Genomic DNA, 26,962 nt, shown 5'->3' on the forward strand with positions numbered 1-26,962 from the left:
ATTTCGATCCATAACGGCTGAAAGGACAAACATTAAGCAAAGGATAACCACAAATTAGCATTCCGGACATCAGCTGAACATTGCAGGTGTTGAGGGAAGATAGTTTCTCCCTGCGTAAGCGCCTGGAAAAGCACATTTCTTCCCCTTTCCCTTCAGATGTCGGATGCAATGTGCCTGGGCACCGGGTGGGGAACGCCTCTGGTGCTCACCGGCACTGAGGCTCTGCTCGGCCTCAGGGCAGGTGGGGTAAAAGCTGTAAAGGCTCTTGCTGTGTTAACGGCTGCCTCAGCGTATAGGGAAAGGGCAGCCCTTCCTACCCTTCACTCTGCCCAGCGAGGGCCCAGCCTGGGCCAGGCCCCAGCCCAGGGCCAAGCCCAGGCCCCAGGGCGAGAGCCAAGGCCAAGGTCCATCCCCAGGCCAGGCCCAGGCCCCAGCCCCACAGACGCCGTCCCGCCCTCCCCGCAGGCCCCGCCCTCCCCGCAGGCTCCGCCTCTCAGTGCGCCGTCAGCCCCGCCCATGGCTCTGACCCCGCCCCCCCCGCCCGGAGCTTTCCGCGCAGGCGCGCTGGGCGCCGGAGTCAACTGCCCCCTCGCGGCCCCTCCCAGCCCTCCACAAAGATGGCGGCCGCGGGTCGGCGGGCGAGGCGGAGGGGAGCGCTGAGGCGGCGGGGCGAAGGTGGCGGCCGCGGGAGACAGTGACAGGTGCGGGGAGGGGAGGAAAAGGCGGCGGAGCGGCGGCGGCCGAAGCGCAGGTACCTCGGGTGGGCGGGTAAAGGGGTGGGGGAAGCGGCCGGCGCGGCACCGCCCCTGCCCGAGCTGCGCCATCGGGAACTCCCCTCCGCTCCCCGCCCTGGCGCCGCTGCCCGCCGGTGGCGGAGACCGAACCGTTAGCCGGGAGAGCCGGCGGGGCCATGGCGGTGAGTAGGCGCGCTCGCCGCCCCGAGGCGGCCGGCAAACCGCCCCCTTCCCCTCGGCGGGGCGGGGAGAGGGGTGCGAGGGGACGGGGGCAGCGCCTCCACCTGCCCCCGGTGCCGGGCGCGGCGGGGGCAGCCCGGCCCCTGAGGAGACGGCGTTGCCTGCGCCTCTCCCCCGACGCCTGCCCGGGGAGGGCCGGGGAGCCGGCGCCTCCGGCCGGAGCCCCGCTGAAGAAACTTTCTGTCTTCCTTCCCGGGGTTCCTGCTCCGCCGCTCGGAGATGCCTCTCCCGGCCGGGGCGGGGGGATCCTCCTCCGCCTGTCAGCGGCGGGCAGCGGGGCGCCCGGGGCAGGGCTGCCGAGCGGCTGCCGCCGAAGGAGGGCGGTTGTTCGGGGAGGAGAAGGAGATGCGGAGCGCGACCCGAACAGCTGAGCCGGCTCTGACAGGCGGGGAGGAGAAGGAAGTGGCGGTTTTCAACACCTCTTTCTTTTTGTTGTTGTTGTCGTTCTCCTGCTAAGCCGTGAAGGTTCCCTCGGAACTCCCAGCTGAAGGGACTGAGCGTGCGTTTCTGTCTGTAGGTAACAAAATCTGCCCGAAAAGACTGTAATCATCCTGCTGAGTGCCAGCAGAGGCATTCTTTCAGCTCGATTCGTGCCCGATTCCTCCTTTCCTGACTATTACCTAAGGTTGGTTTTAACCTAAACAGAAACTTTTTTGTTGCGTCCAGGCAACTAGAAAGTGAAACCAACTAAAAGCAAAAATGAAACTTCAGCTGATTTTTATTGTGTGGAGTGAAGAAAATAAGCGGTGGAAACAAGGGAAAATATGTTGGGTAGGAGCAAATCGTGCTTTACGAGTAGCATCTCAGGACGTGTTAGTAATTTGTTTAACCTTGTCAAAGGCAATTTATTAGCTACCTTGGATGTTAAGTGTTATTCCAGAACATCTCACGTCATAAAGTAATTTCTGTGAAACGTTCTTTGTTTTTAGAATTTAAGACTGTGTTTGATCAAATACATATCTGGATATAGATGTCTTAAATTATCATAAAGACTTCAGATCTCTTAATTTTTTACTACTAAGTACGTGGTTGCTTTTCTCTTAGAAGCTATAGGTCCCAGGCCTGCTAAGCTTTGAGCTTAAAAGAAGCTATTTTGTTGTTATGGCAATGGGTAACTTTCTGCTTTATGCAGCACAGAAATTTAACTGTAGCCATGATGTGAATCTGCATCCCTAGATGTGTTTATATTCTATGTCATGAAATAGTATGAATCACAGCAACTCAGCAGTCCTTAAAATTCAGAAAGTACAATCAGTTATATTTTTCTACTTTTTTTTTTTTAAGGAAATGGTCTCCAATAATTATGAAATTTAATCACATGATGAATGGAGAAGTAGCAAGCTTTCAGGTAGGGAGAAGGCCGTGCATGTATGTGAAAGCTGGAAATAGCTGAGTATCTATAGTACCTAATGTTGCAAGTTGGATAGAGTTCTTAATAGCTGGTGTTCCTACTAAGCTTGGGGGAGCAGGAAGGGTGCTGATCAAATTTGCAAACACAGCATCTTGTTCTAGATTCACTCTGTCTATACAGAGTGTACACAAGTCATCTTGGCGCATATGGCTTGAATCTGGGACTTGTTTTGGCAAACTACACCAGAATGGTTTTTCTGGTGACTTTGGGGGGAAAGTTGACGTGCTGAATCAGTTACATTGGGGCATTGGGCACTGATTTTGGCAGATGAAGCCTTGGTTAAGAGAGATGCAAATCCTTGTCCTCAGAAAGACCAGGACTCGGTGATCAGTTGCTGAGGTCACTTGGTCCGGATGAGAGCAATCTGCTTTGAGCAGAGTCACAGGCTGACTACTATAGATGATAATATTAAAACAGAATTAGATGACTGTCTCAGTTTTTTCAGGGAAGATGGAGACCTGAGGCTTTTTGCTGTATGACAAGCTCTAGGTGTATGAGTTACTTGAGGCTCAGGTCATTACACGCAACACTTAAGTTCCCTGATTTCAATCCATTAGTGGCATTTCTACCCTTTTCAAGTTGGAGGCTCCACTAGTTTGTGAACTTAAAACTCAAAAGTTTTTGATTTTTATAGGCAATAATGTAATGGAATTGCAGAAACTTGACTTATGATTCAGACTAATAACTCATTTGCTTTGGGCTGTGAGTCCTGTAGATCTTGAGATGCTTTTGTTTGTTATTCTTTGCCTTGTGGCCATTTAATTTAACTTGAGTTTGGAGCTACATCAGCTAACTCAGTGTTATGCTGATGATCATCTTGGCTCAAGATATCTCAAAGAGATCCTTCATAATTGTTATTGCAACTTTAACTACTTAACTGAACATGCTTCTGCAGTGTTCTGTCTTGGGACTTACTGGGAAGCAAAACCCTTAAAGCCTGACTTCAGGAGAGGTACATTTTTTCATCTTGGTCAATACTTTCTCTTAAATAATTTTAATTTCTAAATGCTTTTAGGCATCTCACTAATTTACCTGGCTGGCAGGTCACTTCTGAAATAGTGTGTGCTATTGTGAATGTGTTGGTCTTTAGAAATATTGAATGCTTGGAAGGTGTTAAGTGCTGGTGTTCTGCTGTTGATACCTCCTGTCAAAGTGGCAAATCCTATAACCTAGCCTGGTCCCCCTTTTTGGGTAGGTGGGGGAACTGGCAAAGATACAGTCTTGTTCATTCCCAGACAGGCAGATCTAGAGATGAAAGTTTTTGTGAGGCTGCAGGCCCACTTCCCAGACAGCGTTGTTGTCTGCAGCCATTGATGTTCGTTGTCGGTGCCTCCTGGAGCCTGAGGAATTCTTATATTCCTCCAGCATCCAGCAGCTCTGTACCTTTTTTTGACCTCTGGCTTCTAATTGTTATGGGATTTCTAGTTCAATCTCTGCTAAAATGCCTACAGGTAACATGTCGTGTTTTATCGGTGCATTTCTGTGATCTAAAATATGAATTGGATTCTCTCTGTTATATCTGTCAATAACACTTCTATATTTTATCATCCATTTCTTTAAGACTGTTGGCTTGGGGAAATTCCCAGGCAATTTGTAGCAAAATTCAACTTGGCTGCAGCTTATAGTGCACGAGTTGAATTGTGAGCTATTGCTTTTCCTGTAGGACCAGATCTAGTAAAAATAGATTTGACTTGGAGTGTCAACTCTTTAGCTTAACTAAAAGATACTGTCTGTATCTCAGGAAAGCGATAATAGTTCGGAATGAGTACATTGCTGCTTTTTCTGTTCAGCAAACACAAACAATGTTTATTTTGCTCATGGGGCCAATGTTTCCTGAGCTACAGAAATGACCATTTTTTTGCTCGTTCTTTGCCATATACAGTAAACTTTGAGCTTCCTTAATGCTGATGTTCACTTGATACCAGTAGAAAAACACTATTAGCCTTTTTCTTAAACTTGTCTATCCATAAAGTTTAGTGGTTTTGTTTATATCCGGTAATATTTTGGATTGTCATCCTGGGGTCTGTATTTTGTAGGGCTGATGGAGTAGAATGATGTTTAGAAAGTGTCTGTAACACTTAATAGTATTACATGTTTCTTGTAGGTTGCAATCTTTAATTGTTCCAATTAATTTACATTTAGTTTCAGGTGGAACAAATATTTTTGAAGTCATTGCTGCTGTTCCGTCAGCCCCCAGAGATCTGGTCCTGTTCCAGCTGCTCACATACTCTTGAGCCTGTAACAAGTGAAATTCTTAAGACTTTTTTCATAAGCCGTCATAGATGACTTTAACAAAATGTAAATGGAAATAGGATTTGCTATGCCCTTTTGTCAATAATTAATAGAATTTTTAGCTGTTTTCATGCTGGACTCCCCTGTATAATAAGAGGTCTTCTTATACTTACCTGCTAGGTCATGCACCCTTTCTTGAGTGTATTAATAATCTGTTTTGGTTAGAATACGTGCTGCAGAAACTGTTGGTCTTCATTTTGATGGCACAGCTGTGTAGACGACTGTGTTACTACTCTTCTTGGATATATTGGTTTAGAATGCTTTTCTGTTTACAGTTGTAGTACCTAAGGAATGGAAAACCCTTTATTAAAAGTTTAACACTGTGTTCATTGGTGGCCTTCATGGCACCTCTCAAATTGAGTTAGACTGGACATACTTTGCCCTCTTTGTGTTCATGGCTCCAAATAAACTTTCACCATTAATGTCTAGGCAAGCACATTTGTTGGTGTCAGTCTCACCAGACCTACCTGTGTATTTGCTTAACTGAATTTATATTTTTGTCTTCCTGTAAGTTTTTGCTTTTTTAGGATGCCTGGACCCTCTTCTGGTCATACTGTTCCACAGTCGAAACAACACCAAGGCTAAAGTTGGTACGCTCTCTTTCAGTTTAGTATCTTGGGTGCGGAACACTGTCCCAACAGCAGTTTGCAGAAGTTAAATAGGAGTCCTGAATATGCCTATAGTGTACCTCTCCCCTGGCTTTGCTTCCAGAACTGTTCAGAAGCATTTAGGACAGTGGAAAAGATGTGCTGCAAAACCTCTTAATTTATAGGCAATGGAAAATGTTGTACCTTAGTATATATTTAATTACTTTGGGCATAAAGGGTTGTCAAAAATGAAAATATCTACAAGTTTTCAATCCCAGTTTAACCAGTAGACCTTATTTTTATAATCCATTAGTAAGAGAGAAGCACAGCACTTTCTTAAGATGTGATGAATGTCTTCTGCTTTCCAGAAGCACTAAAACAAGTCCTTCTGCTTCCTGGCAGCATACGGGCTTCTATAATATAGTGTCAAAAAAACTGTTTCACAGCTATGAAAATTTACAAAATTGAAAGAATGCACTCCATGATTTGAAAAAACTATTTATCGAAGTCTGGGAATTTGTCCGCAGGGAAAGCGACAAGGTCCAAAAGGATTTATACTGTGACAGGTGTGGATAGATAGTAACTTCATTCAGTAACTGGCAGTGAAAAGGAATATGTGGCGCATGAATGTTAACTTCACCTTCTGCGTGACAATTCTTTTTGAATTTCCTTCAGGTTTTTTGTACGTTGGTTGCATTTACATCTGTGAAGCTCAGTTCTTAATGTCTTTTGATCTTGAATAACTTGAGGTGAAAATGAACCCAACAAACCTAAAACTTCACTGCTACCTGCAGTGTAAAGTAAAAAAGCCCCGTAGTTCACAAGTGTAAATACTTCCTTGTAAATCCTATTCAGTTTCCCCAATGTACAAATCCAGTGTCTGTGGAAAACAAAGCCCAAGCTCTACTTATACAAGATCCTACAAGCATGGGCTACTGCCAAGCTGTTGTCTCATTTCCCCTCACTAATGTAGTATACTCAATACCATATCTTACACCGTTGATTACAAAATAAATCCTTCTTATCTTCCAGTTTTCAGCCTGCAGGGTTTTGTTGTTTGGAGTTTGTTCTTTTAACTGGAAGAACTGTATCTACTAGATGACTTGACAGAAGCAAACTGAGACATAAGCAACGGAATATTAAGTGGATTAGTTTTACTTTGGGGCAGAGGAACACATCTTAGATGGTGGTAGCAAATCGAGTAGTAATGATCTGCAAAAACTGTCCATGTAGCTGAAAACTAATCTGTAAGCAAAAATTGAATGGGTAAGAAGGTCCAATGCAAAAACTTTGACTTGCAATGTCTTGGCAATGAGAGAGAACCATGACTGTAACTATTCACTAATATTTCAATATATCTATTGACAGGCTGTTAGGGGACTTTCTACAGTAAGAGTAAATACCATAAGCCACAAGAGTTACCATGCCTCTGCAAATCCGATACAACCTATTAAAAATGTAAATGGTGAAGACCATACTTTAAGAAAAGTATTTCTTTACCGATTTGGTCTAGTATGAAGGCAGATTGAAGGTGTTGAAACAAAGTACTAAGAAACGAGGACTAAAAGAAGCTGCAGAAGTGAGTAGTGACTGTTGACAATGATCAGTCTTAGATGCAGCTGAAATGTAATTTGTTTTAATTTCTTCAGGCTTGCTAATAACTTGACTGCCCACATATAACAATATTAGTATATATGCACATTCCACTCAATGATGGCTTTTCAATGGTGAGGATAAATTACCATAATTCAAGTAATATATCTTAAAAATACTCCAGTACTTTTAATTATGTACATCATGGCAATACAGCTCCAAACAGATTAATTTCTGATTTTGTGGCTTTGTTTTTCTTAATGACTTGACAACTATTCAGTGTTGCAACTTCATATGTAAAATAGGAAGCTGAGAGCAGCTTTGTCCTCTTGACTTGATCGGGCAATCGGACTAGTGGGTCTCATGGTGTTTTAACTGACTAAAACTTTTCTTGGAGGACGGAGTGGCACTTGGGAGAAAGGAGTGCTAGTATCTAAGAAACCTGCTCTTAGTTTGCTGTCTTCCCCTTCTGTAGTTGCAGAGACTCCTCCACTGGAGAACTCTTGCATGAGTAGTATATTTAGTTTTCAAGAGTTGCATTCAGCTTGAGATGCTGTTTCACTTACCCTGCTTTAATTTTTTTTTATATGGCATGCAAGTAACTGCTTCAGTACCATTATGACTGAGTTTAATATTAGGGAAGTGAAGCACCTGCCAGGGTGACTGCCTCTTGACCTTTTTTACTACCGTGGTCTGTAGCTTCGTGAATGCTATGCATTGACACTGGAAGAAGCAGTTCCTCTCTGCTTATTCCTATACTTGGCATTCATTTGTGTATTTGCATAAGTGAAATGGATCAGGCAATTGGTCAGTTTTAACATGAAACAATTTTTGTAAGATTAACTTTAAACTACATCTGTCCTCCAGTTTAAATCTGTGTTGTTGACCAATTACTTGCAGTGGTGCAAGTGGGAGCTGCTAGTACGATTTACCAGAACCGACTTACAGTAGTTTAAAGTCTTGATAAAAGAACATCTTTCAAATGTGTTTATTAGGCCTCAAAACACCTTTTTTTGGTGGATTTTTACTCTTGGGAAGTAGTTCCCATATGCCTGTCATGTCATGTCATGTTCTGTGCTGTTATCCTGTTCCTTATGGAAGCAGAGACGTACAGGTTTTCCAAAAAGAATCAGTGGAGAGAAATTTAAAAATCTGTTAGACTTGTAGCCTCATCGTTCCTATGTCATCATGCATTTAGATAGCACAGTTTTCTTTTTTCAGAATGAGCAGGAAAAAGCTGTTTCATAAGAGTTCTTTAAAAGCTGCTCGTGCTGCTTGAATCATGCACTCTTTGTAGCTCCAACACCAGCAGCTGTCTCTGCCATAAATTTATCTCACTGACCAGTTGCATCACATTAATAAAAATAAATCCATGTTTTTAGTTTGCCTTAAAGGAATCATGTGAAAAATTATTTTGAAAACTTGTCCTCGCTACTCATAGCTACCGAAAAGAGGGAGTTGCTAACAAATGAGGAAGTAGCTCAATTCTTGGCATTGAATTTGCTTGTTTTCTCAAAAAATAAGCATGTTCTTAAACAGAAATGAAGGCAAGAGTAATGGTTAACTGGGAAAGGCCAAGTTGTTTTTGAACCCATGTGATTTTCAGAAAATAAACTGAAGGAAATCCAGTCCTGGCAGAATCTTAGAAGAATCTAATTTAGCTGGTGTAAAAGTGAAACTAGGAGGGTTTAAGGAAGTTCTTGAGAATAACAAGAGTGTAAACCAAAACAGCCCCATAGTTTAGATCAAGGTAGCATAAATAAAGTGGAATTGCATTGGAGATTTTTATAAGTGGTGCAAAAAATACACTATGCAGTTCACTCTCCTCGCTTCTTTTTGAGGATGCTTCCCAAGAGTATCTAAAAGGAAGTTGTTCCTGTAAGACAAAGGAGGCCACAGTGTAGCTCCCAAACAATGTGTGACGGTGGATCACGTTGATGTACCTGCTAAAGACTAGGCATAAGTTTGTGCTCTGGTGCTGACATTTACTCATCGATTTAAAATGCAAGCTATCAAATTAGGTCTGAGTAAAATGAACAGATTAATTCCGATTCATGATATGGTTGTACTTACCACTTCCTAAAAGTTACAGAACCAGTTTAGGCTTCTTTTCTTTGAAGGTATAAAGGGGAGGGGCAAATAGTTGGAAAGTACTGAAGTCTTCTTATGCAACAACTTCAAGTTATATGTACTTCATCCAGATAAGGACTATGGATGTTTTTTTAAGAATCTAATCATAATAACATTTAAAAACAGAATGTGGTGTTTTCATGTAGTCTCCATTGCACTGGTCTTGTTACGTACAGTCAAGCATTTAACAGTTGTGCTGGACAAGATGAGGTGGTGTCCAGGAACTTATTGTGCCTTTCCAAATGACTGGTTTATCAGTGTCTAGTTCTTCTCTATGTCGTCTTCACCTTCAAAAGTTTAGTTTTCTACATCAGCTACTAGTAAGACCTTAGCCTGTTTGGCTCAGATTCAAAAACTGCTGGCTCATAAATACATTAAACTTGAACAGCTGGAGTATTTCCAATTATCTACAATGCATTCTCGTATAGGTTATAGTACCCATGACATGAATGCATGACCTGCATTTGAAACTGCTCCTGCGTCATTGTGGTTCACACCTGGAGTATGAAGGTAACCTGAAGTAAGTTTTGATTTACTATAATACGATTTACTCCTGCAGTGCCAGGGTTTACCGTTGTGTGGTTTGGCCATTCTTGCTTTGAGAAGAACAGGCAGTAACTATTGGGAGTGAGTTAGATCCAGTAACCGTTTCGGCTGTTCAAGTACAACTTGCATTTGCTCATCAATCAGTATTTCCTTCATAATGATATTGCATTCGTTTTACAATTTTTAGTGTTTGCCTTCCAGTGGTAACATAGCATGAACAGAGATGTGTATCGTGTTCCTCAGACTGTTTTTGAGAATTGTGTTTAGTGAGTGTCTGCGACACCGCTTGAGAGCTACAGTTGAAGTATTTCCATGTTTATGGCAGAGGTTGTAGATTCCTTTTTCCTATAGGGAGTTCCAGTGCTTATTAAAACATTTTGCGTATCTTCATTTTTGACTATTTTGATTTACAGTTTCTAGTGAATGTCAGACTTTGACTTTGTTGATTAACTTTACAAAACTATACTTTTTTATAATTTTCCTGTGTTGCCTATCTGCAACTTTAGTATTATAAACAGCGGGACTGAAGGGAATAGCTGTTTCAGTTTCACTTTACTTAAAAGGAGATTGTCAAATTAGTGAAATAGAAATGTTCCACAGGATACCTTTCTTCTAACAAAAAATAACACTTCTGTTCTATTGGAAAATGTTTTATCAAGTTGTCCAGGAAACACTTTTCTTTCTTTATGAATAACAAAGCACGCCTTTTAAATAAATGGCATATTAATTGAAATAATTAGTTCAGAACTGAAAAAGAAAAGCCAGTATACTGTAATTGCCACATCTGAAACTGCGTGACTAGAAAATATGGTAAATGTATGAGGAAAAAAATTAAAATTATTCTGCTCAATTCTGATTCTTACAAAAGAAACACAAAACCCTTCAGCATGCTTCATAACTTTAATAGCTCAGCTACAACCTTATGGATCTCTGGGTAATTATATTCTAATACGTTTCTACACCAGCTACATCACTGTATCCAAGCTTTTTCCAGTAGTGCATTAAGTGACATGACTAACATGGGTTGCATATGCTTTGTTCTTTCCTCTTCACCCTGGGGATGCATTTGTTTCTAGAATTTTCCTCATTTTAGCATATTTGTACGTCTTGGGCACTTGTGTTTGTCCACTCTTATCTGATGACTTCTGAACTGGATGGCCGATTTGACAGATTGGAAGGAGTCGCAATAGTAATTTTTGCAAGTCTCAAGTTGGCAAGCAGGTGATGTCTTTTAAGGACTGTAGGAAATAGTAAAGTATAAGTTTATCTCACAGTAGGCTCTAAAGAATGGACATGGTGAGTACTTGTAAGTGCCTCAATCACAGGAAAAGTTTAAATAGTAGCTCGCATCTTCTTGAAAAGAAGAGTCACTCAGATGTGAGGCTCTAATCTAAGTAAAATAGGGCTGTATTAATTCAGCTCTTTGAAAGATATTTATTTTTAAAGGGCACCTGCTGTCTTCTTGTTGGAGAAGGCAAAAGCAAAGCATTTCATGCATTAGGATTGGGTGACGGTTTTATGGTCTTTTTGGTTCTGTAAGATCATTCCTTGGTCTTTGGTAAAACCTTGAAAGTGTTGTCTCCTGTTCAGAGAAGCTTTTCCTTCTTACTGGAAGTTGTCTGGATTGGAGGATGAGACTTGCCCGTGGTTCCTGGGGGAGCACAGCTGCAGGAGGACCTGGGTGAAGGAGAAACGCACGCCTGCTCTGCTGTACCGGGCCCACTGGGAAGGGAAACGCACCTTATGGCAACCTCGAATTGGCAGCTGTAATGTGATACAGGCTGAAGCATGTATGAAACTGCACTACTGACAAATCGTGGAATAGCTCTGTTTTTGTCACTTCTCATGTAGTAGCAACATGCAGTTTGGAAACATGTAGTATTGATTTCATTGAGCCTGTTCCTTATGCTGTGCCTTTCTATGTGAGAAAGCGGTTCTGGCCCCTCTTAAGCCTCTGTCCTCGTGTTGTATAGAATCAAGGCTCTTGTGAACAGCCCTCTGTAATAATAGATCCGTTTGTATCTGTTGGTCACCAGATTTGGCAGAATTAGCATGTGAAGGAGTATTAAGTTGCTGTAAGTATCGCGATGATAAGTAGGTAGGTAGAGAAGAAGCACTCTGTAAATCACAAAAACTGAGGAAAAAGCAGCAATACCAGAGATACCACTGTGCAGTGTGGCCTCATAAGTCCTCCAGTTGTGGGAAAAACAATTAATTGTATTTTGTATCAAACTCAATAACCAGAAGCAGTGAATCTCTAGGAAAGGAGTCGTCCTTAGTTTTTTTTTTGCACACAGCATTGTTATTAGCTGTCACTACATTTATCATAGCAGTGCCTATAGCCCAACCAAAATGGAAAGCCTGCTTGTGTTGTGTGCTTCATACAACAGTAACTTTTTAATTTGTAATTATCCTCTAATGCAGCTTTCTTCCTTTTCTTAGGAGAAAGGCCAGCGAAGAAAGTAATTCTGTTGTGGACAGTGCTATGGTTATGTCTTCCAAAGTTTGAACCTTAAGTCTGCAAGTTTGAGTTTTGATTAGCACTGTCATTATTACTTTGAAATTCTGAATTGAGAATCTGACAGCTTTTAAGAGCTCGGGAGACAAACTACTGTCCCCTCTCTGGGTTCAGATCTACTGAAAACCATTTAATTTGGCATTACATGTCATATTTTGATTGACTAATACTCTGGAATTCAGAATTCTGCTGAGAAGGGGCCTTTGGAGACTGCCTTCTTCAGCCCTTTGTCAGGACCTTGCGTGGTTAGGTTTTGACTTTCTACAGCAGTGGTCTCCGAACTTTTTTGATCATGCACCCCATCAGTAAAGATGTTTTGAGTGTGCACCTCCTATATGTGTACATTTTTAAGTTATATGCATATGCTACTCTACTAATATAGTATGTACACTATAAAGTATACACAAAAAAGAAGGGATGAGATAAAGGTGAAAAACACTATTTAAAAATAGTTTTTATTCATCAATGACAAAAAATGTTTTCTTCCCACACCCCAAGGGATTGTCTTGTGCACCCCCTGGGGTGCGTGCACCCCACTTTGGAGACCACTGATCTACAGGATTGGGATTTTTGCAGCCTCTCAGGGTAGCCTATGCCGGTGCTACACCACTCCCATTGTGAAGATGTCTTTTTTTTTCCCCTTATAGTGAGACAGAATTTCCAGTGGTGCAGCATGTGTCCATCACTTCTTGTACTTCTGCTGCATGCCTCCAAGAAGAGTTTGATTTAAGGCTCTTGACAAGCATCCTTCAGGTAGTGGGAGCCAGCCAGTAGATGACCCCCTGGCTACTCTAGTGCTCTTAGCTTCACCTTGTCTTTCATGGGCCTAAGCCCAGTAACGGTCTTTGTGGCAACTCTCCTATACTGGGGAGGAGGAAGTGGCTGGGAAGAGCAAAACTGGACATGGTATTCCAGATGCCACTTTATAAATGCTGAGTAGTGGGGAATAATCGCCTTCCTCAGCCCATCAGCTGTGCTTCTCTGCTAATACAGCCCAGTATGCTGTTAGCCTTCGTTGCTACGAGGGTGCGTGCTGTGCTGCTGACTCATGTTGTTTTACCCTGGTGATCCAGCTGATGTAATGCTGATGTGTTTGTCAGAGACTACCGTTAAGATCAGCTGCTAGTCTCTTGGAGATGGAAATGCTGATCCTTTGCATGTGCAGAGGAAAGGCGCTGCCCAATGATCTCAGCCTTATGATATTCCTTAACCCTTAGTGAACAATTGTCTGAGTAAAAAGCAGAGTTGTATATGTCTTTAGAACATGAGAGTAATGTCACAGAAACATTAAAGGACCAAATCTGAAGGCATTTAAGGATGGAGTTAAATTGTCATTACAGTTCAGGAAGGCAAACTTGCTTACTGAACTATTGAGTGGAACTCAGTCTTTGAGCCTTAACATCATTTAGCCTTTTGTCTTGTTAGTGTAATCCATTCCTTAATGGTTCCTCAGGCGTAAGTCTGGAGTCTCTAAACAAATCATGTCCAGTAAATTTAGATGCCTTCCCATTGTTTCAGCTTTGATAGCCTTCAGAAAAATCTTTCAAAGTCTTTTCAAATGTATATGATAAGGAAAATGAATCGCAGTTCAGTTGGGGGTAATGGGGAATAGGTAGTTTGCTACCTAAGGCTCGTACAAAGCATTAACCTACCCAACTTGGTTGATATCTCAGGAGACCTTGTACTTCCCGTGCATCCTAGGACAGACTCAGTGCAGATTCTGAAAGAACGGTGTCAGCCGAGTTAGCAATCCTGAATTACACTTTGAATGTCTACTACTAGTTCAGTATATTCAGTAGGAAGACAAGAAATGAGATAGCTGTTCATGCAGCAGTTTTTGCTGTGCATGAGTCAGTGTAGATTTCTAAATAACCATGCCTTTAATGCGCCACCAGTAGAAAATTACTTCTCAGCTGCTTCTGTGCTTAGCAACAGTGTATTACCTATCTATTCATCTAATGTGTTGTCTTCTTTGTCTGGTCCCTTTTAATATGCCCACAAGAATGGTGTAGTGAGTTGGCCTTCAATAAATCCTTAGATTTATCCCATGTGTTATTTTACCCCTTCTGAAGGCTGCTGCATCCATTAGTTTTTAGTGGTGCAGGAAATATGACAATAGGCTAGTGAATTGTTTGTAGTGGTTCTGCAGGCTGAGCCTTACCTGTTGTCCAAATGCAAGCTGCTTTTCTTGTGCCCTTTTCAAGACATCACTAAATCCTGAGTATATTGGAAGACTAGCTGGAGTTGGAACACAGTTACATCATCCAGAACAGTTCTATGTGGAGTAAGGCTGAAATTATGGTATGCACATATTTTGCTTTCAGTATTTTCAATATGGAACAATATTTTCAAGAAGTTGTAGTCACTCAGACTACTCTTTTGAACAGGTATCAACAATTTTAAGTCAGCAAATTGGAGACAAAGCTTGTTTTGTTATTCCAGTAGAGATTGTAGTTATTTGCAGCCAGCGGCAGGGAAAATATCCTCCTTGTTGCTAAGTGAGGTACACCTGTTGATATAACTGATACAGCCTTTTGCAGAGCTTGTGTTTGGCTGTCCAATTGTATTATCCTGTCCTTTTCAGAATCAACCCTTCACAGGATTGAGTTCATTCTTTTTTATTTTAGAAAGAACAGTTTTACCTTTATGTATTAAAACCTTTTGTTATGCCTAGCTTTTTAAGCTATTCATGCCATTTTAGTAGAGTAAAATGACTTGATCTCTTATCACTGTCATGGTTTGTCATTTCCAGACTTACTCTAACTTCCTCTTTTTTTTTTTTTTTTTTTCCTGAGAGCTGAGTTAAAAACATGTTCTGTAATGAGAAGCCAAGAACTGATACCTTCCCTTCCTACTGGAAACTCACATGCTCAACAACTCTGTATTTACTGTTAATATTTAAGGGCAGTCTGTCCAGTTTTAATGCATGTAGTATCTGTTCTTTGTTTTTGTTGAAGAAACATGTTGTGTAATGCCAAATAAGGTTTAAGATTGTTTTTCCAGTTCTCTTATTAGTACCTTTATCAGCAGTACCCATCACCAGAAGATTCTCATCAAGTTAATTGGATAAGCTTTTTTCCATCAATCACACTTGTCTTTTAATTCTTTACAAATAACAGCCAGTGCCAACTATTAACTTTTATTTGGTCTCAGATCACTGTTGGCTAACAGGCCTCGATTGTCCCATTTGCCCTTTCAGAACAGAGTATTTAATGCAAGACTTCTATTTTTGTTCCAGACCTCTGAGACTTCCAGGACTCAAGTTATTTGCAAGTCTTCTTCAAAGGTCTAGGTAGATTTCATCTTCCAGAAGTCTTGAATGCAAGCTATCTGGGTCTGCTGATTTAAAAGCTCTGTTTGTGTCCATTTTATATCCTTGCATCAAATGTGATATAATGGCATTTATTTCCAAGATATGTTTATTGAGCACTTCTGCTTATTTTGATGCCAACCTTTTGTCCATTTTGTCTGACTTCTCCTTCTGCCACACAGTACTTCTCCCTTTTCAAATTCCTATCTGTCTTTACTTGTCCTCATAGCTAAAAAGAAAAGGCACCTGCAACTGGTGGACATACCACGTCTTACTGTCTGACCAGATTATGTGCACTGACTTGTACAGATTGCTGCCTCTTGACTACTGATAAGGAAAAGGCTTTTGATGATACGTGTAGCATAGACCCCCATTGGTGTGAAGTTTAAGCCTTTAGTTTTCAAGACTAGTTCAGTGGCATCACAGAGAAATCTAATACTGTATTGTCAAGAAAGCATTGATTTATTTTCTCCCTAGATTGATTACACAGTCTGACAGGTAGCACTTTTATTATTGTTGTAGAGGGTGTCAGGAATAACACTATACCTAGTACCTCCTGTCAGGGTTTATCGATGAGCAGCATGCTTCGTATCCAGAATAAATCAAACACTTGGATCCAGACACGGAGTTTAGCTGTGTCCCAGTTAAGGCACTGAAGGCTGTGTGCCAAAGGTGGACTACCCACCTAAGCACACAGGTGCCAGTGGGAACCTAATTTTCGTAGAAATCAAATCATTAAACACCTATGTGAGAGAATGAATGAATCTGGGACCAAATGTTACGTATGTCCGGAGCTGTTCCTGTCTTGGAAAGACTTTAACAAGTTGTCATGACAGTCATATTTGAGTCAGTTTGGGTTATGGTTAATTCTCACTGGTGTCCAATTTGATAGACATATTTTGATTTATGCCTAAGAAGTGGTGATGATAGCACTGAGTGCATCATAAGTTATGGATTCAGTCAAAAGTCATTGTGTGTGATAAAGGAGATTAGTGCTTTCTCATGTAAGAGACTAGTCATTAGCATGGTGGCTTGGGAATAATGAGCTGGATTCAACTTAAACCTGGGGAAATTCAAGCCAGCTTAGTCTGGGAGCATGTAGTGTTATAGCTTGGAGTATTGGAATTACTTTTCTGTCTGTGACACTGTAGATAGCGCAAAATGTTTGGAGCTCTAAGATCAAGAGATGGCATGAGAGCAGGCCTGGTTGTAGCTATCATGGGAGGAAGGATGCCTTGATTCTAATGCCTGCTTCCAGGCTGTACATTCATTTTGCATTAAAGAGTCATTGGACAGTATCCTGGGAAGCTTACCATCAAACTTGCCAGCTTGAAAGATGATCCGAGTAACTTTCATCAGCCCTCTGCTACCTGCAGAAGTGGTGGGGACTGACTGTAGCCTGGAGGATTTTTTGATGAGTGGGAAAGCTTTTAAAGTGAGGTAGGAATATAAAACTCTGTCCTCATTGCTTGGGAGACTAATTAGTCTGGCAAAGCAGGTTTAAATGACTTGGCGTAAGAGATGATGAATTTTTAAGTAATCACAGTTAGGTTTCAAAGTCTTTTGACCTAGAGGGATTTTTTTTTGCCCAACTTTAATCTTTGCAGAGTATACCAGGGAAGTAAATGAAACCTCTAAAATAATTTCAGAATGCTTTTTTTTCCAAGTTCATAGTTTTATAGTAGGACAACCTTCAGCATGAGAATAGCTAAATCATGTATATGTATAGCTGTACAAGAGGCTTCTAGTGCTTTGTTAATGCATTTTCTAGAAAAGGTGAAGTCTGTGTTCTGTGTGAGTCATCTTGTACTAGCAGCGCTGTATTACAGATTTCAACCCGCAGCAGGTATACAAAAACATCTGCCTTAGAAGGGCAAATAAGTAAAAGCAGTCAACTGGGTGGCATGGAGATAGTTTTAGGGAACGCTTCTGAGTAGTAAACTGTAACAGCAGCTCTTTAAATTAACCAAATATCATCTCTAAACTTGGTACTGAAGTCAGCGTCATTAAGCTGACTTTATCACTCCTTGAATTTTATTGGGTATCTCTTCATTTAAAGTAAGTTTTATATGCCATAACTAGTAAGCATCTCTGTTTATGAGCAGACAGTGTATCTGTGTTAGAAGTTTAGAAGTGTTTGTAGAGAGTTTCATTAGTCAGATATCAAGGCAGAACTTAAAAAACCTGTAACGTTACTGACTGTCAGGCTGTGTAACTTTAAAATTGTACCTACTTATTTTTACCAAGCTACTCTAAGTACTGGCTAAGAGAGGCAGTTCTGCTTTAGAAATACTGTATAAGCTTATTCTCAGCTTAATCTGTATGTCCGTGTTTGTTACGCACTGTTTTCAGATGCAAAATGTGATTAACTTGTGGGAATTCTGAATGTATCGTTCACCTCTAGTGAATTCTTTCCATCTGTCTCTTTGTTTTGTTAAGAAATATCAATTTCTCAGTTCTTGTTGATCTAATTTTTTTTTTTCCTCCAAAAGCTAAGTGTACTGAGCCTGACTGGGATGGAGTTAAGACCAGTACACTAAACTAGTATAACTTAGGTTTTTTTTTTTTTTAACAAATTTAAATACAGTTTCAAAAGCAGCTTATTAGACTTGCAATATGTATTTCCAGCATGGAAAAATGGTAATCTTCAGCTTTTCTGGTCTTAATTCTTCCATCCAGTCTTCGTATAGCACTAACATGCAAAATATCATGAAACACATTACTTATGACTTGTTAATGTAATCGAAAGGAATGCTCAGCTAAATCTTGCTTTCTGTTATGCTGTTACTTGACACTCATCAGAGTTGAAGTGGATCGCTGCTTTCATGGGCCTCTTGCCTCGGTGGCTTTTTTCCTTGTCATCAGATTTCATGTAACTTTACAGTGTGTGCTAGTGAGGGCGTTTTCGTAATAGTTATGAGGATTATAATTTTGTGTGCAGGTATTACCTCTTTTGTGTTTGGGTTTTTTTTTTCTTCCCCTCCTCCCCCCAAGTTTTAGCTGCTGGGTATTAAAGGGCCACTGGTTATCAAAATGACACAGCTTTAATTCTGGGTCTAATACATTTTAAAAGTAAAATGTCAGATTGCGCAGAAGATTTTTTTAAATTCATTTGTGTCTCACTTGAACATTTCCTAGCAACTCGTTCCTAAAATAAGTGTCTCGTTTGTTATAATGGTAGAAAAAGTGGGTTGATGATTTAAAAACAAAAACAAACAAAACCCCCAGTGTCTGTGTTTGTAGATCTTAAGTTTTTACCAGTTTCATATAAACAGGAACACTATATATGTAAGTTCTAAGGAAACTGCGCTTTTTTTCCTGTTTTTCCATTTTTTCCAGTAGGCATTTTGTCAGCAGTGCCAGTCAAACTTAGACAAAATCTTGGTTTATAATTCAAGCTAAAGATTCAGGTTTGTTACATCACAGCCTTGGAGCTATCTTCTTCTAAGGTTCAGCCGCTAGAGGGGGTCTAAACCTACCCTCTGTATAAATAAGGCTTATATTAGCTGGCACAACACACCTCCACGTTTACATGATTGCTGGAATGCTGTGGAAACATGCTTTCTAAAGGTGTCTAATTTAATAATTTTTTTTTTAAAGTGAGGCTGTTTTTTAAGCGTAATTATTCAGAAATATTTGTATAGTTTAACGATGTGAGTAACTTTTCTTTGCAGGTGATCTTGTGAATTAGTGTTCCATCAATGATGGCAGAACATCCACCGTTACTGGATACCACTTCGATTATAAGTAGTGAAATCCCTCTTCTAACTTCCCCTATTGTTAGTGGGGATGGAGCACAACAGGTAAGGAAACTTCAATACCTTTTCTTTTTTTTTTTTTTTTCTTCTTCCAACAGCATCATTGACATTGACACTGTAAAAGATAGTAAACCTTCATCTGGAATATTTTTGTGCAGCTTTGGTCATGCATCTGTTTTGGAGATTGAGGTGAAGGTAGAACTGGTGCAGAGAAGGGATTTGTAAGGAGTGTGAAGCAGAAAATGTGTCTTGTGAAAGAACATCTTCATAGGAGGATGGAACAGCTGCCAAGCTGTCTAGCCATGCTTGAGTCTAATTTGGAAGCTATATATTTACAGTACCACGTCACCTTGTTAAGGTTAATAAACCTTCCCCTATGGTAGAGCTTACTAGCTCAGGCACAACATGCTTACAGCTCTATGGCCTCTAGACTGACGCTTGCTTACAACTGGGTATCTTGAATGGTGGGAGTTGCTTTTGTATGTTGATGTCTGCCCGGACACTTCTTCAAAATTTTTTTTTTTTTTAGACAAAACCAGTCAAGGTGATAGAAAACCTTGTGATTATGGTTTCAGAACACTTGAGAAAGGTCACATTCAACTTGTTGTCTACCATTCCTTTTCTGAAAAGCTGCTTTCCAGCCAGTCAGTCCCTCGTGTGTACTGTTGCATGGGATTATTCTTCGTCAAGTACAGGACTTTGTATTGCCCTGTGTTGAACTTCATCAGATTCCTGCTGGCCCACTTCTACGGCTTGTCAAGGTCCCTCTGGATGGCAGTGCAGCTGCCTAGTGCATCAGCCACTCCTCCCAACTTTGTATCACTTGCAAACTTGTTGAGGGTGCACTCTTTCCCGTCATCCAGGTCTTTAAAGAAGATAGTAAACGTTATCTGTCCCAGTATCAACCACTGAGGTAGATGACTAGAGAATGGACTCCTGCTGGACTTTGCACTGCTGATCACAACCCTTTGAGCTGGTTTTCAGTCCACCTCAGTGTCTGTGTTCAGTCTGTGCCTTATCAGTTTTTGTGTGAGGATGTTATGTAAGACAGTGTCAAAAGCCTTGCTATAGTCATGATAAACAGTATCTACTGCTCTCCCCTCATTCATCAAGCCAGTAATTTCATTGTAGAAGGCCATCCAGGTTTGTCAGGCATGATTTCCCCTTTGTGAATCCATACTGACTGCTCCCAATCACCTTTTTATCTTTAATGTGTTTGGAAATGGCTTCTAGGAAGATTTGCTCGCCTGTCTTCCCAGAACTGAAGGTGATGTTGACTGGCCTGTAGCTCCCTGAATCTTCCTTCTTGCCCTTTTTTGAAGATTGCAGTGACATTTGCTTTCTTCCAGTCCTTGGGAACCTCCCCTAATCACCATGACCTTTCAAAGATAGTTGAGGCTGAGTTACTTCTTCTGCCTTCTGCCAAAATAAGACTATCAAGCTGTGCTGTCAAGCTTACTCCGTAATGGTGCAAAATTTTGAGTCAGATAGGAGCTTAAATGTTCTTTTGGGGATACTTTTTCATAAAAATCTTGTCTCTTTTTCTCCTGCCAAGCAAGATTAAAACTGGAAAACAAGCAAAGAATTTCTTCAAAGAAATGAATTTGTGGGTGTTTCTGTTAATCTTCTTAAGGGAAGAGCATCATATATGCTGTCAGTGTCCTTTTTTATTTAAAAAAAAAAAAAAAAAGCTGCTCATTAAGAATACTGTCTAAAGTGGAACTGATAGTGCTTATTTTAAAAAAGAAAAAAAAGAATCTTCAGAAAGCATTGGGCAGATTCTCGGTCATCAATACAGTCAGTTTCTTTCTTCGTTTCATGGTAACTAGCAGTTATACCACAATGTTGTCTACTGTTCCGTGTTCCACAATGTCTAGTGAAAGTTGCAACTTATGTTTTCTGTCTTTCCTTCGCATCTGATACATGACTCATGAAGAATCTGCAAATGCATTTGTTCAGTGGCAGGAAATTTTACTGGAAACCCTTTTTGCATTTGATAATTTAAAAGCCATCACTAAGTAGAAAATACTTTGTATATCTGCAATATAGGAAATCCGGAATTGCAGGTACTGCTTACTCTGTCAAGGTTGCCCAATTAAGACTTAGGCCACAGAAAGGTCAGGCAGGCCCTTATTTATAAGGGCCTTAAAATTATTTGTTGTGTTTGTTTTATATGGTACACTAACAAAAGGGGTGTATACTTTCAAATGAAGTGTGATGTGTTGAAGTACAACACTTTAATTCTGAGCCTTTTTCATGTTTTTTGAAAAATATTTCAACAAGAATATTAGTTCATTGTATTCTTTTTTTTTCTTGTAACTTTGAAGCTACAAGAAATGTGGAGTTGCTTGTTTTTCTGAAAGTCTCCTATTTGCTTAGCTACAGTACACACATTCTGTAGGGGTTACTTCCTTGAAATATGAAAGCTACTTTTCCAGTTTCTTTCATAACAGCATCGTGGTGTTTGGATTGCAATCTATAACATAATCTGTAGTGCTGACAGAACTTAATTGTGTTCCCACAATCAAAATTCAGAGCTGTTTTGTCAGTGTAAATAAATCTATATGTTTGTCTGTATTCATAGTGTGTAGGTTGGACTGTAGCTATTCTAATTAGTTTTAGCCAGTCCTGACTGAAAAAGGTATTGAAAATCTAGTAGAAGACTCTGTATTTAAATATTTTGTTTATGTTTTGGTATTTCCTATGTTAGCCTAGTTAACTGTACCCTAGAACTTGCCACTTTTTGTTCAGTTGTGAAACATCTGAGGATTTTTTTTATTCAGTTCCCCACTCCTTGCATCTTACCAGAATTAACTATAATTACTGTGATTTAAGTTGTCTATACTGCATAACTGAGTTACCAAATGGATATAGATCATTCAGTACTTTTCTAGAACAGTTCCTATCTTCAAGATAACCTATTTCAAATACTTGAAGTTCTGCTAGGAGTTTAAATGTGAAATAGCAGTACAAATATTTGAACATGTTAAGATGAAAGGTCATATGCTTCAAGTAGTGGAAGTGTCTGATCAGGTTAAAGCTGTAACTTTCCACCATGTTTTAAAACAAAACAATCCACAAAGAGGAATGCGCATGTTCAGGCAGAAAACATGGGGAGCTTAAACTGCGTGGATGTTCATACGCTACTCAGTGCTGCTGTGGGAGACTGCCTCGTTCTGTGTCCCACAGAACAGGGGTCTACTGTTAGTTTTGTTGGACAAAACCGGGGAAAAGGAAAAGCAGAGACCAAACCTATTAGCTCCTCCCTCTCTATAAAGCACAGAAGTACTGCTTTTGCACCTTCTCATCATTGTGTTCAACGTGAGTGGGTAATGTACTGCTTACATCTTGATGGTGAGTAAGGTTGTGGATGAAGTATGGAGAAGATCCAGAGGAGTTGATAGAAACCAAGCGACACTGAGAAAATATGGTATGAGAACAAAAGTGCTTGAGGGTTTTTCATGTAAGGGTAACTACTCCAGTGAGGCTTTACTGATTATTGCTGAGGCTGGACAGGAAGGATGTGTTTGATTATGCGAGTCCTGATTTGGTGAGGGGAGGTAAATTCGTGATTGAGAGGAAAATGAGGAGGCAAGAGTTCAAACTGCTTTCTTTAACAGACACTTTGTTTTCCTGATATTAGACTGATGTTAAATTGTTTTGGAAAGTTGCTACAGCACCCAGTGCTATTCCAAGACAAATCAGTAAATCGCTGACACAAGTTTGCAGCAACCCTAGAGTTCTGGACCCTCTCTGTACCTTCCCACTAAAACTAACAGTTGCAGAGTGAGGCATCCCTATATAACCTTGGTGTCCTTTATTACCAAAAAGGCAGATAGCACTCTCAAAGTAGCGCAATACTTGTTAGTAGTTCCCTTTTGGGGAATGGGACACATAGTGTTTGACCTTTAGTCAGCTTTATTTCTCAGCGAGGTACAGTGATAAAGTAATAATTTTAGCTTTGGAAGCTGGTTGCTCATTCTCCAGATTTTATTCAGAAGTCTAGATGCTTAGTGGGATTTCCAAAAATCCCACTGTGTATGTATATATATGTAGTATGTGTCTCTGTGTGTGTGTGTGTGTGTGTGTGTGTATACACACACACACACACACACACACATATATATACACAGAAACTGTGTGAGTTTAAGTGCAAATTCTTTGAGTTGAAATAGATATTTGGCATCAAATCTACAAGTTAGTATTTGTAAAAGCAATTTGTTCTTAAAATATTAAAACTCCTAATCTTAAAGTTATTATTAACCTGTTATCATAGGAGGAAGTCTTCAGTCAGCAGAGTAATCGATGGCTATAAAAACAAATGAAATAACTCTGAGAATCCCCTTTTTTGGCTTTCAGATTTTTTACATATGTGGAGTCACAGCAGAAATATAATGGTGAAGATGTAAACTGGATTACTAAATGCTTTTCCTCAGTTTTAGTTCTGATGCTTCTGTTTCTGAAAAGCATATGGTACATTATCAAGTGCAGCTTGCTTTGTTTTTGCCTTGCTGCTGAAAATCAAGCCTAGAACTGTGTATGTTTCATGATCTTTTCCTCTACAAGAAAAAAAAAGTGTTAAAAGTTGTTTAACAACATATATACTGTTATAACTGTTCTCACTGCTTTCCATATTGTGCTGTTTTCCTTTCCTTTATCTGTGTTTTGATTTTTGTAGAGTACAGAGTACATGCATGGCTGCTTCTGTCTTTTTTTTTTTTTTTGGCTGATTGTGTTTTTGTTGGGTGTTTTGTTTTTGTTTGGTTGTTTTGTTTTTTTTTTTACTTTGGCTCTATTGAATTAGCAGATATATCTAATTTTTCCTTTTGGAGATTCATTAGACTTTGGGTTAGTTGACAATTATTCTTCCATCCTTCAGTGACTTCATAGCACTGAAGCGCACCAAAACTATGTTCACAGGAACCATTGGAGCTCTTCTGTGTGTAATGCTGCTGCGCCAGCTTACAGAAGCTGATTATCAAGCTGTATTTTTCCAGGGTTGATTAGTACGTTTGTGTAGCAACCATCACTGGAAAATACAAAATCAAACTTATATGGGACATTCTGTATATAAAAAAAATCTTTTATGGAAAAGTTTTTACATGGTTGATGGGTATGATTTTTAAAAAGTTATACCACCAAAAAAAAAAAGCTATGAGGATGTGAGTTTTAATGTCTCAAGGGTATTAGATCCTTTCTGTATCTGAGTTAATCATATTTTTTCATCAGGAAGAGTGAAGTTTTGTCTTAGTTAAGTGTAAATTTTTTTTTTGCCTTTGAGATCAGAATTTTCTCTTATGTATTTAAACTGTATCCTTGATTGAAGACTCATTGAAAACTTGCTTTAAATTTTCTAGAAGCAGCCATCATCCTCAGCAGAAAGTGAGGATTCAGAATTCTTTGGTGTATAGTTACGTATGAATACTATGCTGCTTTTGGTTAGCAGAAAGCAGCATCAGATTTATTGCACAATTTATACTAGCATCCAAATATATTTATTTTAATATTAGCTGTCTGAAAATAGATGTAGAAACAAGAGTGAAGGCTGTGTAGTTCTTTGCTACTTGTATTCAGTATGAAAATTCATGGAATGAAGTATCCTCATAAACCTTCGCTGAGTAATCCTCCTCTTTCTCTCTAAAATGTCTATTTTCATTTGCATTATGTGAATCTTAGATTAATTTTGGCCTCTGATACAGTAGATTCCTCCCAAGATACTTGAGGCAAGATTTCCCCTGTCGAATGAATCTCTTCAGAAAGTGACATTTGGGAGAACTGGATGACATGTAAAAATCAGATTTAAAGTCAGCTAGTCACTGTAAGTTGCTAACGTAGTCAATTGGGAGAAATAAGCCTGTCCGGAAGATGGTATCTTTCATGTTTTAGGAAGATGACTAAAGATCTGTGCTTTTTTTGTGGTAGTGGTGTGTGGTTTGTTGTTTTTTTTTTTTTTTTTTTTAAAATGAGGTGAGGAGGTGCTAGTTGCCTGGAACTGTAAGCACTGAGGTAACCTAGTTCCTCTCTGCAGTTTGTTGCAAGTGGACGCAGTTTCTGAGTCCGCATGCTCCTCTATCAGTAAGGTTTGGAAGGGTACAGTTATATCCAAGCGGTGTCCTGGACTGAAGTATGTTCTGTGGTCCCCTTCTCTCCCCTTCTTGGTGCCATGGGACACTTAATGCTGAGTAAGCCAGGACCTGAATGCCAGAGTCCAAGACCTGTGAAATCACCCTTATTCCTTACATACATTTCCTCAGAAGACAGCTATTGTAATCTCTCTGTAACTGCTTTGCAAAGTCGTATTTTTAACTACAGAAACTCCACTCTTTAAAATATGTGAGAATTACACATGGCAAACAAGTAATCATCTGAAGTACATCCCCTGCTAGCTGAAGCCTGTTTTTTGTCCCCTAGTGACTGGGAGGTTTCTCTGTTTATAACCGGGCAAAGTCCACCTAACCCTCTGCATATTACAGGATTATATACTTTATAGAGTGACCAGAATGACGTTCTACAGGAAGAGAGAGACTCAGCTTTAAACACCCTAGCAAAAATGGCCCTTCGCTCTAATTTTTCTCCCATTCTTTTTGGAATATGAGACAGGATTGGAGTTGTAGAAATTTTTCCCACCAATCCCTTGGTCCAGTACTGACTGATCCTTCCCAGCCTGATCAAATTGAGGACGTAGCCTTTAATTTCTCTTCCTGCTCAGGTTCGTGTTGTCACACAGTGTTTTGATATACAGTGATACCCAGATTTGCACAGATCTGGGTGTATAGGGAACTGTTATTGGGGGGGGGGGGAGAAAGACTACTTTAGAAGTGCTATTGAAACTCCTAGCATTCTAATTTTTTTTAATGAAATGCTATTTTGAATAACTAGAGAATACAGTTCTTCCTTTGGCACCTCCTTTTTGTGTTCTATTTAAGGCAGAAATGTTAAAGACACATCCATCAGTCTTAAATATTATGGGCTTTTAACTTGCTGTATCACCAAACAGGAATCTGAGCTGTCAGAAGCAATGGTGGGAAATATAAAATTGTCTTCTAGTCCATATACTTTCTAAATCTTCTAAATTCTTCCGAAACTGGATGTCCAAGTTCAGTTTCAGCTCGCTTATTTATATTTTTCTCTTAATTGCTACAATTGCATTGCTGGAAGGGGATTGTTTTTAAAGGATATTTATTAAAAATTTTGATTTGAGTTGTTGTTCAGCAGAGGTTTTTTTTTTAAAAATGAGAAGGTGGTACCTTTTTCTCCCACCTATCACTTCAGCCCTTGAATCAAATCTATAAGTTATGGAATACTGCACAGCCAGAGTGAGCTCAGCTGCTGCATGCTCAGTGGAGATCTCCATCAGTAACCTGCTGTTCATGGCACTTACTGGTTGTAGGGCAGAGAAACAGAATGTCTGTCCTGCTTGCTGGGTCCTCTTGTACTTGAGAAGAGTGAAGGAAGACAGGACAAGGGCCGAAAGGGCTCTGCCTCAGCCTACAGAGGGAGAATCAGCTGTAGCTTTATGACCTTTCTGAAGCAATGTATTCAGCTGTTAGGCCAAAGGTTGATCACGACTGCTTTATAATGTTGGATATTGTTTCTTGGTGAATGCCTAACTGGTTGCACACACTTTCAGACATGTCAGATATTACTGACAAAGAAATTATTTTAAGTAAAGTGCCATTGACTTGTGTTGTCATTAGCAAATCTGTTAACTGTCTACCTCACTTTGTTCATCTTGGCTAGCTTTCATAATCATAGAATGATAGAATCGTTAAGGTTGGAAAAGACCCTTTTTATTTATCACTAGGTATTATATGGAAGGAAAATACTAGCAACACTCTAACAA

The 26,962-nt window shown here is 40.0% G+C and overlaps 1 protein-coding gene across 12 annotated transcripts in view; it reads left to right on the plus strand.

Moving 5' to 3' along the window:
* Positions 1 to 582: 582 nt before the first annotated feature.
* The window catches only part of FNDC3A (fibronectin type III domain containing 3A), a 125,639-nt gene continuing 99,259 nt past the window's right edge, over positions 583 to 26,962 (plus strand). The window contains exons 1-4 of one of the 12 annotated variants that reach the window (XM_087756758.1): positions 592 to 751; positions 1,492 to 1,599; positions 2,259 to 2,322; positions 19,036 to 19,164. In XM_087756758.1, coding sequence (XP_087612884.1) covers positions 19,063 to 19,164 — 102 coding nt within the window. In that variant the 5' untranslated portion in view covers positions 592 to 751; positions 1,492 to 1,599; positions 2,259 to 2,322; positions 19,036 to 19,062. Of the gene's footprint in view, positions 752 to 799; positions 917 to 1,431; positions 1,600 to 2,258; positions 2,323 to 11,300; positions 11,324 to 19,035; positions 19,165 to 26,962 lie in introns of those variants that run through there. The other 11 variants (XM_087756762.1, XM_087756755.1, XM_087756754.1 and 8 more) reach the window with 11 other exon arrangements.

The sequence above is a fragment of the Nipponia nippon genome, unplaced genomic scaffold (assembly GCF_047370975.1).
Source record: "Nipponia nippon isolate SJK-2023a ecotype South Korea unplaced genomic scaffold, ASM4737097v1 scaffold_2, whole genome shotgun sequence".
Lineage (NCBI taxonomy): Eukaryota > Metazoa > Chordata > Aves > Pelecaniformes > Threskiornithidae > Nipponia > Nipponia nippon.